Raw genomic sequence first — 14,237 nt, forward strand, 5'->3', positions numbered from 1 at the left:
GAAGATCTGGCTTCATTGCTGCCTCAGATCTCTCTGCATGATGCTGCCATACCCCACCTTGACCGAGCAGGGGAAGATAAAAGAGGTTACATGGATTCTACCTTGTCTGCAGAGTCTTGGCACCAGGTGAGCCTGGAGTGCGTGTCGGGCACGGACCATCACAAGGTACTGTAGGCACGTATAGTGTCCAGGGTGTGTGCGGCAGGGAGATGGCTGGTGCTGTCCGTGTCAGCCCGCTGACATCCCCTCCATCTCCTGCCTGTGCTCTTCTTCTCCCCATGCAAGTGGCCTCCCAGCACAGAGGTGACGCACAGCCCTCCTCTGGCTGCAGGGACCATAAACCTAACCAACCCGACACATGGCACTGCGTAGTCTACCACTAAAGCATGTCCCTAAGCGCATGTCTTTCCCCGGTAGCCAATAACGGATGCTTGGATCTCCTTTGGCTGTTAATGTTTTTATAGGATGCGCCAGGGTTCATGTGTGAGGAGGACAATTGGGAAGATGACGATGATAGAGCTGTCCCAAGATAAGAACATCATCAACCACAGCATCTGGGTCAACCCCTCATTCCTGGAGTTCTTCCAGGACCCCCACGCTGTTCCCCAGGATGGACCCTGCTGGCTGAGCAGTGTAGGCAGAGGGGCAGCAGGAGACACAGCTAGAGACCTGCAGAGCATGTCCCCTGTCCCAGAGGAACCCATGGATGCTGAGCCAGCAGCTGTTTCCCTGGCAACCGCTCCTGAGGAAGAGGGGCACTGTGCACCTCTAACTCTCATAGGAAAAGAGGTGGCAAAGGCACAGGAATCTCCTCTCCTCAGTGAGCAGCCCACAGCAGCCCAGGCAGAGAGCCAGGCGGCTGCTCCACACAGCCCCGCAGCCTGCGCCGCACCTCTGCAGGACCAGTGGGACGTGAGTGAGATCCTGCACAGGGCTGTGACTGCGATTCAGGGACCCAACAGGCAGTGGTAGAACAGCGGGACCCAGCACAAACCATGCATGTGGTGACTGCAGCAACAACACCTGCAGCATCTCAGGACAGTGAGTCTTCCTTGCCTGGAGAGCGTCAGAGAGAGCCCAACTCAGCCACTCTAGTGCCAGCAGAATGTGAGGATGGAGAACACACGGCTTCTGCCATGTCTGGAGAGCGTCAAGGAGAGGCCAGCACAGCCATTTTCTCCCCAGCAGCGCACGAGGAAGATCTGGCTTCATTGCTGCCTCAGATCTCTCTGCATGATGCTGCTGCACCCCACCTTGAGCCAGCAGTAGAAGATGAAACAGATGCCACGGGGTCTCCCTTGTCCTGGGACTCTTGGCACCAGGTGAGCCAGGGGCGCGTGACCAGCACTGAGCACCACGAGCTACGGCCGGCAGGTGCAGTGTCCAGGCCATGTGCAGCAGGGAGATGGCTGGTGCTGTCCGTGTCAGCCCGCTGACATCCCCTCCATCCCCTGCCTGTGCTCTTGCTCTCCACGTGCATGTGGCTTCCCAGCGCAGAGGTGACGCACAGCCCTCCTCTGGCTGCAGGGACCATAAACCTAACCAACCCGACACATGGCACTGCGTAGTCTACCACTAAAGCATGTCCCTAAGCCCCTGTGTTTCCCCCGGTAGCCGATAACGGATGCTTAGATCTCCTTTGGCTGTTAATGTTTTCATAGGAGCAGCCAGGGCACTCAGCCATAGAGGAGGACAAGCGGGAAGACGACGACAGTGGCAAAGAGCTGTGCCAAGGGGAAGACATCGCCATCCACAGCCTTATGGCCAACCCCTCATTCCTGGAGCTGTTCCAGGACCCCCGTGGTGGTTTCCAGGAGGGGCAGCCAGCCCCTGAGCAGAGCGATAACACGTGGCCCTGCTCCAAGCCCAGGGATGAGCCCGAGGATGAGCCAGGTACATCCCCGAGTGTAGCGCTGGCCCGGCAAGGGAAGGCTTAGCCCAGCCGTCCCGGCAATGTGCACCCAGGCCAAAGCAGAAGGACTGCGTGCATGGGGGCTGGCCGTTCCCTGGCCACCACTCCCTGGGGAAAGCTCTCGGTGGCGGGGAGCAGGCAGGATCTTGCCCGGTACCTGCCCAGCCCCCTGCCTACACTTGTCTTCCTTCCACAGGCATGGCTGCCCTCCCGCATGCCCCAGCTCGACGGCGACGGCCCTCCCTCCTCCGCAGGGCGCTCAGGGCCCTGCGCGAGGCTTTCTGCCCTACTTGCATCAGGCCACAGCAAGAGCAGCAGCGCCGTGCTGGCAGAGGGGCCCCCAGAGATGGCAGCTGGCCCTGATCCTGTGCGGTACCCAGAGGGTGTGGCACAGGGAGGCACGCGAGGCATGGGTGCATGGACGGCGCCCAACACCTTCAGCTGCCACGAGGACATTGTGGTGCCAGACTCTGCTCCACCCTGGGCACGTTCTGAGAGCAATAAAAGCTGAGCACGTTCCGCCAGTGGTTGCCTGTGCCTGGTCCATCCTGGGAGAAAGACGTGTGCAGGCAAGGCCCATGCCGGCAGGCAGAGCTGGAGAGCCCCTGTGCTCCTTCTTCTCCATGCCAAGCAGAGCCCACGCCTTGGGCCTCTGCCCGTGCCTCTGGCGCTCCAGCTGCTGACCAGCTGGGGCCTCTGCTGCCCTTGCTCCCAGGGCCGGTTATTTGAGTCAGCCTCTGTCCTCAGGGTGTCCTGGCACTTGCTCGGGAGAGCCCTGGGCTGGTGCTGGCAGCAAGCCGGCACTCTGGCCGGAACTTGCCTCTAGCTGACTTCCAGGTGCCTCTCTGCCATTCAGACCGAGGACTTTGACCATTTCCTTTGCATCGTAAACTTGGTCTGGTTTAACTAATGCTTGCACCGCACCACCGCGCAGCACCTTGGTCTCACGAGGAACCTGCCCATGGCAGGGGGGCGTAGGAGCACCTACATGAGCCACTTGTTTTTAAAGCCCTCTGTTTTTAAGACCTGGTCCTGAGAGTAGCTGTTTTGGTGAGAAAAGCCAGACCTTCGTTTAGGTTTAGCTGTTGGCCAGACGTTTGGGGGCTCCGTCTGAGTTGGTTCTTGACATTTTGCCATATTAGCAGGGCAGCAGGACCATGCTACGAACGAAATGAGGTGCACAACAAACCTCTCAGAATAAACTGAAATAGGTTTTTACAGACGTTTGAAACAGAAATAGGGAAGACTGGATAAAGGTGGGGAGGAAGACTGATGAGGATACTTGAACATTGCTGCCTGAGGAAGCAAACCTCATAGTAAACTGTTACGTGTATGTGCATTTATGTCTCTGTCTCAGGCGTCTTTCCACTTGTGCATTTCCCTGATCTTTGGTTGTTCTTAGAAGAGAATCAGTTCTGGAGGAGAGTGCTTCAGACTTCTTTCTGTAACACTGGGGCCCAGGAAGTGCCTCGGTGGCACCCCTAGCTGTGACGAGAAAAGGATTTTCCTTCCGTGGAGCCTTTCCTTCACTGTGGCTGTTTGGAACAGGAGGAGGCATGGGAGACCTTCCAGGGTGCCTGCTAGCTGAAATGATTCTGGCGTTCTGTGGGCAATATAGCCACACCTTTCTCTGTCCTCCTTTATGGAGAACATCTGGCATGAACCTTGGGTGGTAATGGGTGTCATTGTGATTCTCTTTTGAAACGTGATTTTTCACAGTTTAAGCTCCAAAACGCTCTAGTGATTACACGCATGCATGCAGTTGGGCATCCTTTTCCTTCCCTGAGAGAAGCCTAGAAAAACCTCAAGCATGTGGTGTAGCTGAGAGTTGCAACGGGTAAGAAACTAGGCAAGGGAGCTCTTTCTGACATCAAGGACCAAGCGGGTTGACAGTTTCCCCCCTTCTGGCTTGGCACTGGAGTTTCAAACCGTGGCACCGCATGCCCGGCGGCACCATTTTCTGTGTTGGCTGCCTGAGGCAATGGAACAGCTGAATTCAGAGGGATCCTGTGCGCAGGGCTATGAGGCCTCCTGCCGGGCCTCGCCCCCCTCTCACAGTGCAGCCAGGAGCTGCTCTCAGGTGAGCGTCCCCTGTGCCTGACGGTCGGCATGAGGAACAGAGTTGGCTGCTTTGGGAAGAGCCCTGCCAGAGCGGCCATGGCCCAGAGGAGGTGACTTTTCGACGGTCTGAGAGGGTTTTTCACCGTGACCGCCTTTACGGGATCATTTTCTGGTGACCCAGGTGAGACTCTGCTATTGAGCGTCGGTGGAGCTGTGAATCGCAGCAATTCCAGCTTCTTGGTCAACCAGGAGCAAAAGCATGCCCAGATCTAGTCTGAGAAAGCATTTGGCACGTGATAGAGTTTCGCTCTTCCCTGTGGTCAGCCTTTGTGCCGTTTTCCTGGGCAGGGGGTCCTGGTCACAGGACTCGGACCTTTGCTACGGTCCAAGAGCGGTTCCAAGGTGAGGAAGAGGTGTACGCGGTTTGAAGACCTGTCTCCCAGCTGGACATTGGTGAGTTATCTCTGCGGGAGCTCGCGTTCCTCACAGAGGTGAGGAAGGCAACTTCACATGGCTACCAGGGCACAGCGAGAACCACAAACAGAAATCCATCCTGCATCTTCTCTGGTGGAGCTGTGCATGGGTGGTGCCGTGGAGCATGTTGGCTGCGGCCGAGTGCAAATGTCAGCTTCTCCCCATTTCACCCCAGAAAGTAGGTAGCACAACTGTTGTGGTGTGCTTCACATGGCTACCAGGGCAAAGTGAGAACCACAAACAGAAGTGTCCTGGGGCCTGGTTGTGGGCGACAAGTTCCTCTGGGGGGGCCCGTGGTGCTCGTTGGTGCCGGAGGGGGGGGGGCACAGGGGCCTCTGGGGAGGCTTGGAGGGGCCATAGAGTCTTCCCTGCCCCTAGGAAGGCATAGGGGCCTCGGGGGGCGGCACAGGTGCCTCTGGGGGGGCTTGGGAGGGATAGGGGGCTCTGGGGGGGGGGGGCACAGGAGCCTCTGGGGGTTTTGGGGAGCCCATAGGGGTCTGGGGAGTCATAGGGGCCTTAGTGAGGGTGGCTGGGGGCCTCTGTGGCCTCTGGGGGGGGCATAAGGCTATTTGAGGGCCTGGAGGGGCATAAGGGCCTCTGGAGGGACTTGGCGGGCAGGTGGGGGGGTACAGGGGGCTCTGGGGGGGCAGTAGTGTTGCTGCGAAGGGCCTTAGGTCCTTTAGGTGAGCTGGGGGGTGCAGTGACTATGCAGGGGCCTTGGCAGCGGCTGGGGGGCTGGTTGGAGGGCACAAGGTCCTCTGGGGGGCTTGGGGGGCATCTGGGGTGGATGGGAGGCACAGGGGCCTCGTGGGGGAGCCCATGGGGGGCCATGGGGCTGGGGGGGCCATAGGGCAGCTGTGCCCCCAGCCCGTTCCTCTGTACTCCCAGTTCCTGCTGGTGGGTCCACAGAGGGCCCAGGTCGAGCCCCCTCCCCAGGTAAGGGGGGGCCCAGGACGGCGGACACGGTAAGGGGGCCGGGGGCGGCACTGACACACACACCCCAAGCCCCCCGCGGCACCACTGTCCCGGGCGGGGGGGGGGGACGTGCGAGCGATCCCCCCCGGTGCCTCCCCAGCAGCAAACAGCCCGGGGGGGCTGCCCCACCCCCCTGGAGCAGGCAAGCGGTGAGGGGGCGGGGGGGACAGGATGGGGGCTATAGGGGTTAGGAGGGGCTATAAGGGAGCAAACCGGGGCTGTAAAGGCTGAGGGGGCAGGGGGGCGGGGGTGCAGGGGGGCGCGGGGGGGGCAGGTGGTCGGAGGAGGCAGGGGGGCGGGGGACACGGGGGGGGGCGCACGGAGTGAGCGGGGGGGGCTCTCCGGGCAGGCACAGTTTTGGGGAGGGATGGGGGTGCGGGTGTGGGCAGAGGGGGGCCGGGAGGGGCAGGGGGCTGGAGGGGCAAGACAGGGGCTATAGCGGGGGGGGGAGGGCGGCAGGGCCCACAGGGGCAACCCCCCCCGGGGCCGTGGGCATGCCCGTGGCCGGCGGCGGGCCCGGCCCGGCCCCGGAAGGCGGGTTTAATTTCCGGCCACGCGGCGCCCCGGCGCGGCTGCGGCGGTGCGGGGCTTCCCCGGGAGCCTGGAAGGCTTTCGGGCCGGGCCGTGCGGCGGCGCGCTGGGTGAGCGGGCGGGCCCGGGCCTCCCCGTCGGGCAGCGGCCGGCCGGGGGGGACGTGGCGGGCCGGCGCTCGGCCGCGGCAGGGAGCGCCTGGTGCCGGCGGCGGGCGGGCTGGGGCGGGAGGACGGCCCGGGCGCGGCGGGGCTGCCGGCGGTTCTCGTCTCCCCGGCAGTGGCGGTGCTCAGCGGGCTGCTCGCGGTGCTGCCTTTTTTTCACTCGGAGCTGCGCCGCTGCCTCAGCGAGGAGGCGAGGAGCGGCGGCGGGGCCCGGGAGGGGGGTCGGCCCGCGGCGCCCTGCCGCCCCCCCGCCGCCTCCCGGTGCCCGGGCAGCCGCCGCAGCCGCCGCAGCTCTGCGCGGGGCTTTGTCTTTCCCCCAGCCGCCGGCCGGGGCCGTGGCAGCGGGCTGGGGCCGCAGGGGCTGCCCTGGGGCCTGCGGTAACGCTGGCGCAGGGGGGCGGCTCCGGAGCCTCTTCAGCCCCTGCGAGCGGGCACGACGAAAAAGAAAGCCGGCAGCGGAAATTCCCCCCCGCCCCCGCGGCTGCTGTCTTTCTGTACAAAGTATTACAAAGGGCAAGCGCGAGGAATTGCTGGTGCCTCGTGGTTACGCAGCCGGGCCTGCTGGGCGCTTGAACCAGCGCGTCCAGTCAGGTAGCGTCATTTTTCTAGTTTGTAAATGAGCCTGAGGTTTCAGCCCCCTTACATTTCTGGACGGCAGTGTACTTGGTCAGATTGCTCAGTCGCACTGCCAGAGCTGGCGCAGAGTTCCCTTGGGACTCCAGACTTGACTGTCTTGTTGACAGGCTCGAGAGCCTGCTTTGGAAGTCACTTGGCAAGGCACAGCTTTGCCGTGGTTGTGGTACTTGAATTCTGACTGTAATGCCACTGCCACATGTTAGCCTTTCTCCAGAAGTTACAAAAGCAGAATGAGCGTTAAGAATCTGATTACCTTTTAACTAAATTAAAAAAGAAATTGCGGGATGAAGTGACTGGAAGTCCTTCAGGTATGACTGGGTGTTACTGCCGTGCATGTTATCCGCCTGTCTAGCGACCTTTCCTGCCTCTTGTTCAGTTGTGGTAATTCCTTTGGGTAATGCGTTGGGCTCTAGATGTAGTGCATCTTGACTTCCTCCTGACCCCCGAGATGTTATCGGTCTTTGCCTTCCTCACATTTCACAGGGCGTGGGAAGGCCAGGGAGGCTGGAATCCTCGGCTGTTGTGTGCGGAGAAGCTGTCAGCCTTCTAAGAGAGCATGTAGCCAGCAAGCGCATCGTGGTGCTTCGGTACCGAGCTGATACCACAGGCCTCAATCTTTTTGTGAAAAGGGATGACAAGGAAATGTGCTGATGTTGAAGGGGGAGAGGTGGCGGGGGAAGAGGTAGGAGGCAGCTTTCAACCAATTTTAGGCTTAACTCCTGTGTTCCTGAACATGGTTCTGGGCTTTGAGGGGTTTGCTTTTGGCTTTTTGCCTTAAGCCCGTCTACCTTTCAGGGTAGCGCTTTCTTGGAAGTTGGAAACGGTCCTTCTGGGACACCAAACCAAACCCCGTACCTGGGAGGGCCATTTAGCGTGCGGCACCTTGCGTTGTACTCCGTCGGTCACTTGGCCCTAGCCGTACACGCTCTCCCAGTTTGGCACGTTCTTACCCTGCTGGCTGAAAGATTCTGTCTTTTCATTTCCTCGGCTTGTCACAGGCCATGACACTTGTGTGTTCATAGACCGCTTTCCTTGCTCGCTGCTTTCAGATTTGAGCGTCGATGCCACGGATGTAACAGGAAAACAGCAGCAGGACGTAGAGCACAAGCCGTTTAAACAATGCTTGGATAAAGCTGCCAATCGTGTGACTCCAGAAGCCGACGGACACGGTAAGATGCTATTCTGCCATTCTTGGATGGATGCTCTCACAGCCTTTCCATCACCGTATGCCTGCTACGATATTCATGGGAACAAGGGACGGCTGAATTCACAGCGTTTTAAACACCACAAACTCTTGAAGAGTTTATAGGACACAAATGTATTACACTGGCAGATCAGACAAGCTCCTCTGTGTGTGTGTGCATATATATTATACTCGGTACTTTTGCGAGGCAAGTCTTTGCCCGGTCCCTCTGAAATTGGGACAAGGACTCATCGATGCATTTCAGGAGCAAAGCTGCTGAGTGAACGGGCTTTTCCTACTGGAAATCAAGCAGCTGGTCTGGCAAAACTTGACTTTGGTTGCATCTTTAAATCCTAGGAGGCTGACAGTGGGACGAGCCCTCTCTCCAGGGAAGGCTCCGCTGACTTGACCCTTAAGCCTAAAGTTGCGTCTTGCTACGTTTGCTTTGTGTGTGTTAATGGATACCTGATTCATAGATTTCAGTTGATGGATCAGTTACAAGTTGGAGTAAGTGGTCCTTGGCTACATAAACCTCTCCTCTGCATTTTTTTACATGTTATGACTTACTGTTGTACTTCAGTACAAACTGGGAACGATTCTGGTAGTGTTGCAGTCAAACAGTAATGCTGTCCTGACTTTGCAGTCTGCGTGTCTTCAGAACCTTTGGTCACTGTAGAGTATGAGCAAATGCCTCTTGCTTGCTTGCTTGCAGCTGGTACGTGGGATAACACTGCCAGTCCTGATGTGAGAGGAGAGTTCTGGGAACAGTGCGTGCGTTGGGATGTGAAGTCAGTACCATCAGATCTGGATTTTCCAACACCTGTACAAGATGTCTGAGAGGTCCCAGACCACCGAATTTGCCAGAGGGGCTAGCAGGTCCATTGAGCCTTGCGTCTTAATTCTGATTTCCTGAGCTGTGGCTTGGTTGGAGTGTCAAGATGGTGAGTGGGAAACACTTCAGATCTCTTTCATCAAGATGAGCTAAGTGTTGTCTTCTAGCTCCTACGGTACTGGCTTGAGTAGTGTTCCCAGTTGTCAGTACTGCATGTTGTACCTGCGTGAGCACCTGGTCTTCTGTGCCTGCCCACCAGTGCTGAAATACCTCTTCCTAGGCATCCGTCCTAACGCAGCCTCTCCCTCCACTCTCACCCACATATACATTTTTGGTCAGGCATCCCAGGGTGGAGGAACTAGACTCGTAACTCCTTTGCTGAAGTGCCCTCGCGTGTTCCATCCTTTGATGCTCCACTACTCTACCGAGGAAAGTGCAGGCTTCTTTCAGACCTCGTTCCCTGCTTCTCCCAAGGTGTGTGCCACGTTGTCACGTGAAGGGGGGGGGGTGGGGGGGTGGAGAGCAGCAGTATGCAATCCTCTCAACCCAAGGTGTTTGATCTGTCTGTTAGCGCCCCAGGAAAGCTGAGACCCTTGTTCCCGACCAGTCTGTCAGACCCTTCACTGAAAAGTCCCACTGGATCGAAGGGCAAATCGACTGACTTGTGCAGGGTGGCACACTAGCAGCATTAGGGGGACCCCTCAGCGGGTCTTCCCACTTTGTTTGAATGTGTTACCCGCTGCCGGCAACTGCCAGCGCCCACAAAGGACTCGCACCAACAGTTCACGGAATAACACTCCTTATTAATAAGAAATGGTGACAATTTAGGGTTTGTGATTGCCAGTGATAGGGCCTGTCTGCAAAACCAAGCTTTGAATTACATACAACTACATCCAACTGAATTCTAATCGCTAATAACAGCTAGCATGAGTCAGTTATTTAGCATGCACAAAACAGAGCTCTTACCCGATAGGTGTCCCTACGGGGGAGAAGACAGGTTCAGCCCATCGACGGATCCCAGAAGTTCCGATGGAGTCTTCCCTAATTTCTCCCTTCATCTGTCCACTTCTTATACTTCATAGTACATTGCATATTCATTTTCATACACAGGATTAGTTACAAGTTTCTGGCTTCTAATACAAATTAGTACGTATCCCCAGATAGCACTGCTGAAGTTCTCTGCTAACTACGCATGCTCCTCAGGCGGGGTTTTGCCTTCCTTTGGGGGGGCTGTTTGAGTTGGAGGTTGTGATCTCCCGCTAAGAATAAGGCAATTATCTTTGTCTTATTTTCAACTAATTTTCTGTTGATGTCAGTGGATTGCAACACTTTATCATCCCGTTTCCTCTCGTAGCCAGAACTTTCCTCACTTGAAGGTTTCTTTCTGCATAACTTAGGTACTGGCATTGTTTTCACTGCCTGTTCTTTGTTTCTCATCCTCCCCAAGGCTGACTACCTTGGTGAGAAGTCCCTGCATAACAACTGTAGAGAGTGAGTCAGCTTGACCTAGCTTTGTGAACACTGAATCAGAGTTGGGTAACCGAGGAGTTTAGACAATCCCCCCGCCCCCCCCCTTTGGACTCGTTTCAGTTCAGGACCGGTCCATTTCCATCACATCTAGGCGGAGCTTGAGTGACTTTGGTCATGCATATTGTTGTTACTAACTGGTGTTGTGTGCCCAGCGAGGTGTAGTAGTACCTTGGAGGCAGGCAGCTTTGAGGTGGAGGTGTGCGTTAGTATTACAATGGGATTATTTCAGCTGAGGAAAGTAATTTCACCATAACGGTTGGCTCAGCCACAGACATCTCCTGGATCTTCGTGTGCCAGCTGGTGTGCAGCTTATCGGCTGTGTGGTGCCACCTGGTTCCCTTTCCTGCAGGGAGCGCGACGGCCTGGCCGTGGTGTCTCCGCTCCGCACCATCCTCCGTCACCACTATCCGCGTGCGCTGAGCTGCCAGGAGGTGTTGCTTAGGGCACTGTGGTGATACGGATTCTGTGCATGCCAACCATCCTGAAGGCCATAGCTGCATTTTACCCTAAAAAAGCTTTCTGTAATGCTACGCTTCTGTTAGGACGCAGTTTGGTCGAATTCCCGCCCCTCAGGGTGATTTTCCCACACACCTGCAGGCAGCAGGACTAAGGTCATCTCCTTTTGCCTGCTTGGGCTCGGGCTAAAATCCCTTCCCTGACTATTCTTCAGCTTTTACAGCCTTTGAGCCTTCCCTTGGGCCTGGTTGATAGCCCTTTGCCATTTCACCCTGTTCACAGCCAGCGTGAGTCTAGGTACCGACTATCTCAAAGAACTTCAGTTACACGATAAACCTGCTTTTTTGTAAATTAAGTCTAGCATTTTAATTTCAAAGGGAACTATGGGAACTCCTGTCCGCATGGTGACCTAGCATAAGCAATGATGGAAAGGTGCATCAGATGTGACCTCCGTGTCAGCTCAGTGTGCCTCAGACAGACTGCGTTTGGCACTCCGTGGCATGCTGCGCAGCTCCAGAAATTCATGCTAGGGAAAAAATGGGCAAAAATAATAGTCATGTAGACACATGAGTTAGGAAGAAATGCTATAAATTAGGTATTTCTGTTGACTGAGGCAGTTGATCTTGCTTGTGGATCTTTGGGGTGTGAACTTGATGCTGAACGACTCGTTTTTCATTTGACATGCCAGAATTATTTTAAAAGAGATAGAAGAGAAGCTTATGAAATAGAATAGGTTATTGAGTCTTCCTAAAATGCTCACAAGGATTATGTATAAAGCCAAAGTGAAGGATGATGGAATAAAATTCTGTGCTTTACAAGTAAATGCAGTACACTTAACTAGGACCCTGCACGGAGATCAGGTTTCTTTCTGTTTTTAAAATCCAAAAGAAGTTTAGGAAGTCTTAGAGGTTAGTATTGTGGGAAATAAATGGCTCTTCCACAAAAAATTCCACGTCAGCAAGGCTCTTTGAACAATTCTTTTTGAAATCGGTTCTAACTACAGCCAGTTAGCAGTTTAATGTTGAAATGTATACTTGCTCTCCTATAAAGCAGTATTTCGTTTGCATTTCAGTGCTGTGAGTCTTGACAAATTTGGGAAGAGCCCGAGGGAAATTTTTCATCCTGAGATACAGAAGGTAGGAGGCGACTTCTTTTTTTTTTGTTTGGTTGTGGCTTTTTATTCTTTTCTGGAAAAATAAGTCGTTGGGTATGAATGCTAGTGGTTTGTTCCTTTCGGTAGCAGGATAATTGTGGATAACTGACTAGCTGAAAAGGGTCGCATAGACATAGTCCAGCTGGCTGGACAAAAATGCACATCGCTCTCAGCTTATCTGAAGTAAAGCAAAATACACTGTCTTTGGCTGTCCTTGTTACACAGTAACAGGAAGATTTTGGTGGGAAAAGAATGTTGCAGGTGGGAACAGAAAACTACAGAAGAGAAACTAGGGGTGGGCTTGGTATTTAGGCAACTAACCAATAATGAGCTTAACTTCTGTAATATGTATGAGCTAATTATAAGAAGGCATAAAAGGTGACTGTAAGGTTCAATAAACGAAGTCTGCTGATCACTCATATTGAGTGACTGTGTCTTCCCTCCGTCGCGACAGATAATAATGAGGAGTAGGGTTACAGTTACAAAATAAGCTGTCTTTATCGGTTGAACTGGCTACTTTGAAATTAAACAAATATACGAGTATGTTCCAGGGGGTTTTGTGCTGTCTTCAGTACCAGTGTGCTAAAGATATTGATTTGTTTACAGGATTTATTTGCTCTTGAAGAGCAAGAGGTAAATGTAAACTTTTCACTCCTAGCACTTACTTAGTGACTTATACCAACTTCGGTACTGACTGCTTATTGCAGTAAAAAAATGTGGTATTTCTGTGCAAATATGAGATGGAAAATCATTTAAAGCACCGGCATAATATATCCTATTAATAGATGAGCAACTTAGTGCTATCATAAAATTCATAATCTATGATCAAAAGTAAATTATTAGGTATCTGCTACTTGAGCATGCAATAGAGCTGGCATGAAGTGTATATTCCCGTGTGAGGGCGTATACAAAAGATGTATAAAAAAGTCCTTAGAGGAAACATTGTTTTGGGTCTTTTGTTTGATTGTCTGTTTATCCTGTACTATTTGGTTTTATTTCTCAGGGACCTGTGAATTTTAAATTTGGAGTCCTTTATGCTAAGGGTGGGCAGCTTACAGATGATGAAATGTTCAGCGATGGTGAGTTTTTCACCTTTTTCTTGGCTGACGGTTGCATCAAATATTGAGCTTCACTGTGAGTACAAACAGTCACAGTCGTGACCCTCTTAGAATTCATCTTAGGAGCCTTGAAGACTTGTATATAAATCAAATTGTTATACTGGATAAACTGTTTCTTTTTCTCTAGTGTGCGTTCCCACAATTAAGTGGTGTGGAGCTGAAGGGGACTACAATGGAATGGGGATGGAGCCGTTTGGACCGAGTCTTGAAGATCTCTTCAGTTTTTGTTCAAGGAAGTTTAGTCTCGAGACAGTCCTATTACTCGCTGACCAAATGGTAGGAACCTGCTTTGCTGATCTTGACGGTGCAGTGTGTTGGAATATTCAGATTCCTTGAGAGATCAGAACCAAATACGTTGTTTCTGTAATTTAGAGGTGAATAGGCCTGTTATCATGAAAGAAAAGACTCAACATTGGTTTTGTTGCGCTTAAATACAAAGTGCCCCATCTAAAGTGATTACAAAGTTTTAATTGATTTTTAAAAAGCAGACTTGCGCTGTTTGCAAACCGTCTGTTGCACTGCTCAAAGACAAAAGAAATTCGCCCGAGAAAGTTTTTGGAAACAAATGTAAAATAGACACGGGGAAAGAGCTGGAGAGGTTTATGTGTTGTCTGTCGAATTATGTTCTCTTTAATGCCCTTACGTTTTACAATAAAAAGTTTCATTACCTCTTTTATCGTTAAGACAATCTTGCTAGTGTTTTTATACGGAAAAAAGTGTACGCCTAGTCTCTCTCGAGTGATTTATGGTTGGTTTGGGGTTTTTTTTCCTCTTTATCTAGATTAGTTGAATTGAATACGTTCACTCTGAGAACTTCATCCACTGAGATGTGAAGCCAGACAACTTCTTAATGGGCCTTGGGAAGAAAGGCAATCTTGTCTACATAATAGACTCTGGGTTAGCAAAGAAGTAGCGAGACTCTCAAACTCACCAACATATCCCATATCGTGAAAATAAAAACTTAACAGGAACCGCCTGTTATGCATCCATCAACACGCATCTTGGAATCAGCGAGCTGGAGAAAGCAATAAATAAAAACTTTGAAAGTGTCGATGCACTTAATTTTAGCACAAGTAGATGTTGCTTTAATGAGGCATAGAGTATGATCCTTATTTATGGCACTTAACAGCGCAGTGTGCTTGGCCTCTTATCTCTTGATTGGGTGGGAATTGGTCCGACTGTAATTCTCAGGAATTAGCACCTTTTTTTTTA

At 53.1% G+C, this 14,237-nt stretch overlaps 1 protein-coding gene and 1 pseudogene across 3 annotated transcripts; both read left to right on the plus strand.

The window, feature by feature from the left end:
* The window catches only part of LOC130143369 (ankyrin repeat domain-containing protein 26-like), a 247,144-nt pseudogene that overhangs the window by 17,741 nt on the left and 215,166 nt on the right, over positions 1-14,237 (plus strand).
* Positions 5,971-14,001, plus strand: LOC130143354 (casein kinase I-like). Of its 3 annotated transcripts, XM_056326054.1 has the most exons (6): positions 5,971-6,063; positions 7,237-7,435; positions 11,827-11,890; positions 12,911-12,986; positions 13,153-13,301; positions 13,807-14,001. In XM_056326054.1, the coding sequence occupies exons 2-6, from the start codon at positions 7,404-7,406 to the stop codon at positions 13,813-13,815; spliced, it is 330 nt and encodes a 109-aa protein (XP_056182029.1). In that variant the 5' UTR covers positions 5,971-6,063; positions 7,237-7,403; the 3' UTR covers positions 13,816-14,001. The 3 variants fall into 3 exon arrangements, 2 of the variants coding, with proteins under 2 accessions (XP_056182029.1, XP_056182028.1); XM_056326053.1 differs by lacking the exon at positions 13,807-14,001 and having other exon boundaries at positions 13,153-13,708; XR_008819714.1 differs by lacking the exons at positions 11,827-11,890; positions 12,911-12,986; positions 13,153-13,301; positions 13,807-14,001 and adding exons at positions 7,803-7,922; positions 9,742-10,329.

This window comes from Falco biarmicus, unplaced genomic scaffold, assembly GCF_023638135.1.
Source record: "Falco biarmicus isolate bFalBia1 unplaced genomic scaffold, bFalBia1.pri scaffold_27, whole genome shotgun sequence".
Taxonomy (NCBI): domain Eukaryota; kingdom Metazoa; phylum Chordata; class Aves; order Falconiformes; family Falconidae; genus Falco; species Falco biarmicus.

Bases quoted from the DNA above. Each gene is read 5' to 3' on its own strand.
- LOC130143354 (XM_056326053.1), top strand. From the start codon at position 7,404: ATGTTGAAGGGGGAGAGGTGGCGGGGGAAGAG. The intron at 11,891-12,910 runs GTAGGAGGCGAC...TTTATTTCTCAG, and splicing joins TTCATCCTGAGATACAGAAG to GGACCTGTGAATTTTAAATT. The intron at 12,987-13,152 runs GTGAGTTTTTCA...CTTTTTCTCTAG, and splicing joins TGATGAAATGTTCAGCGATG to TGTGCGTTCCCACAATTAAG.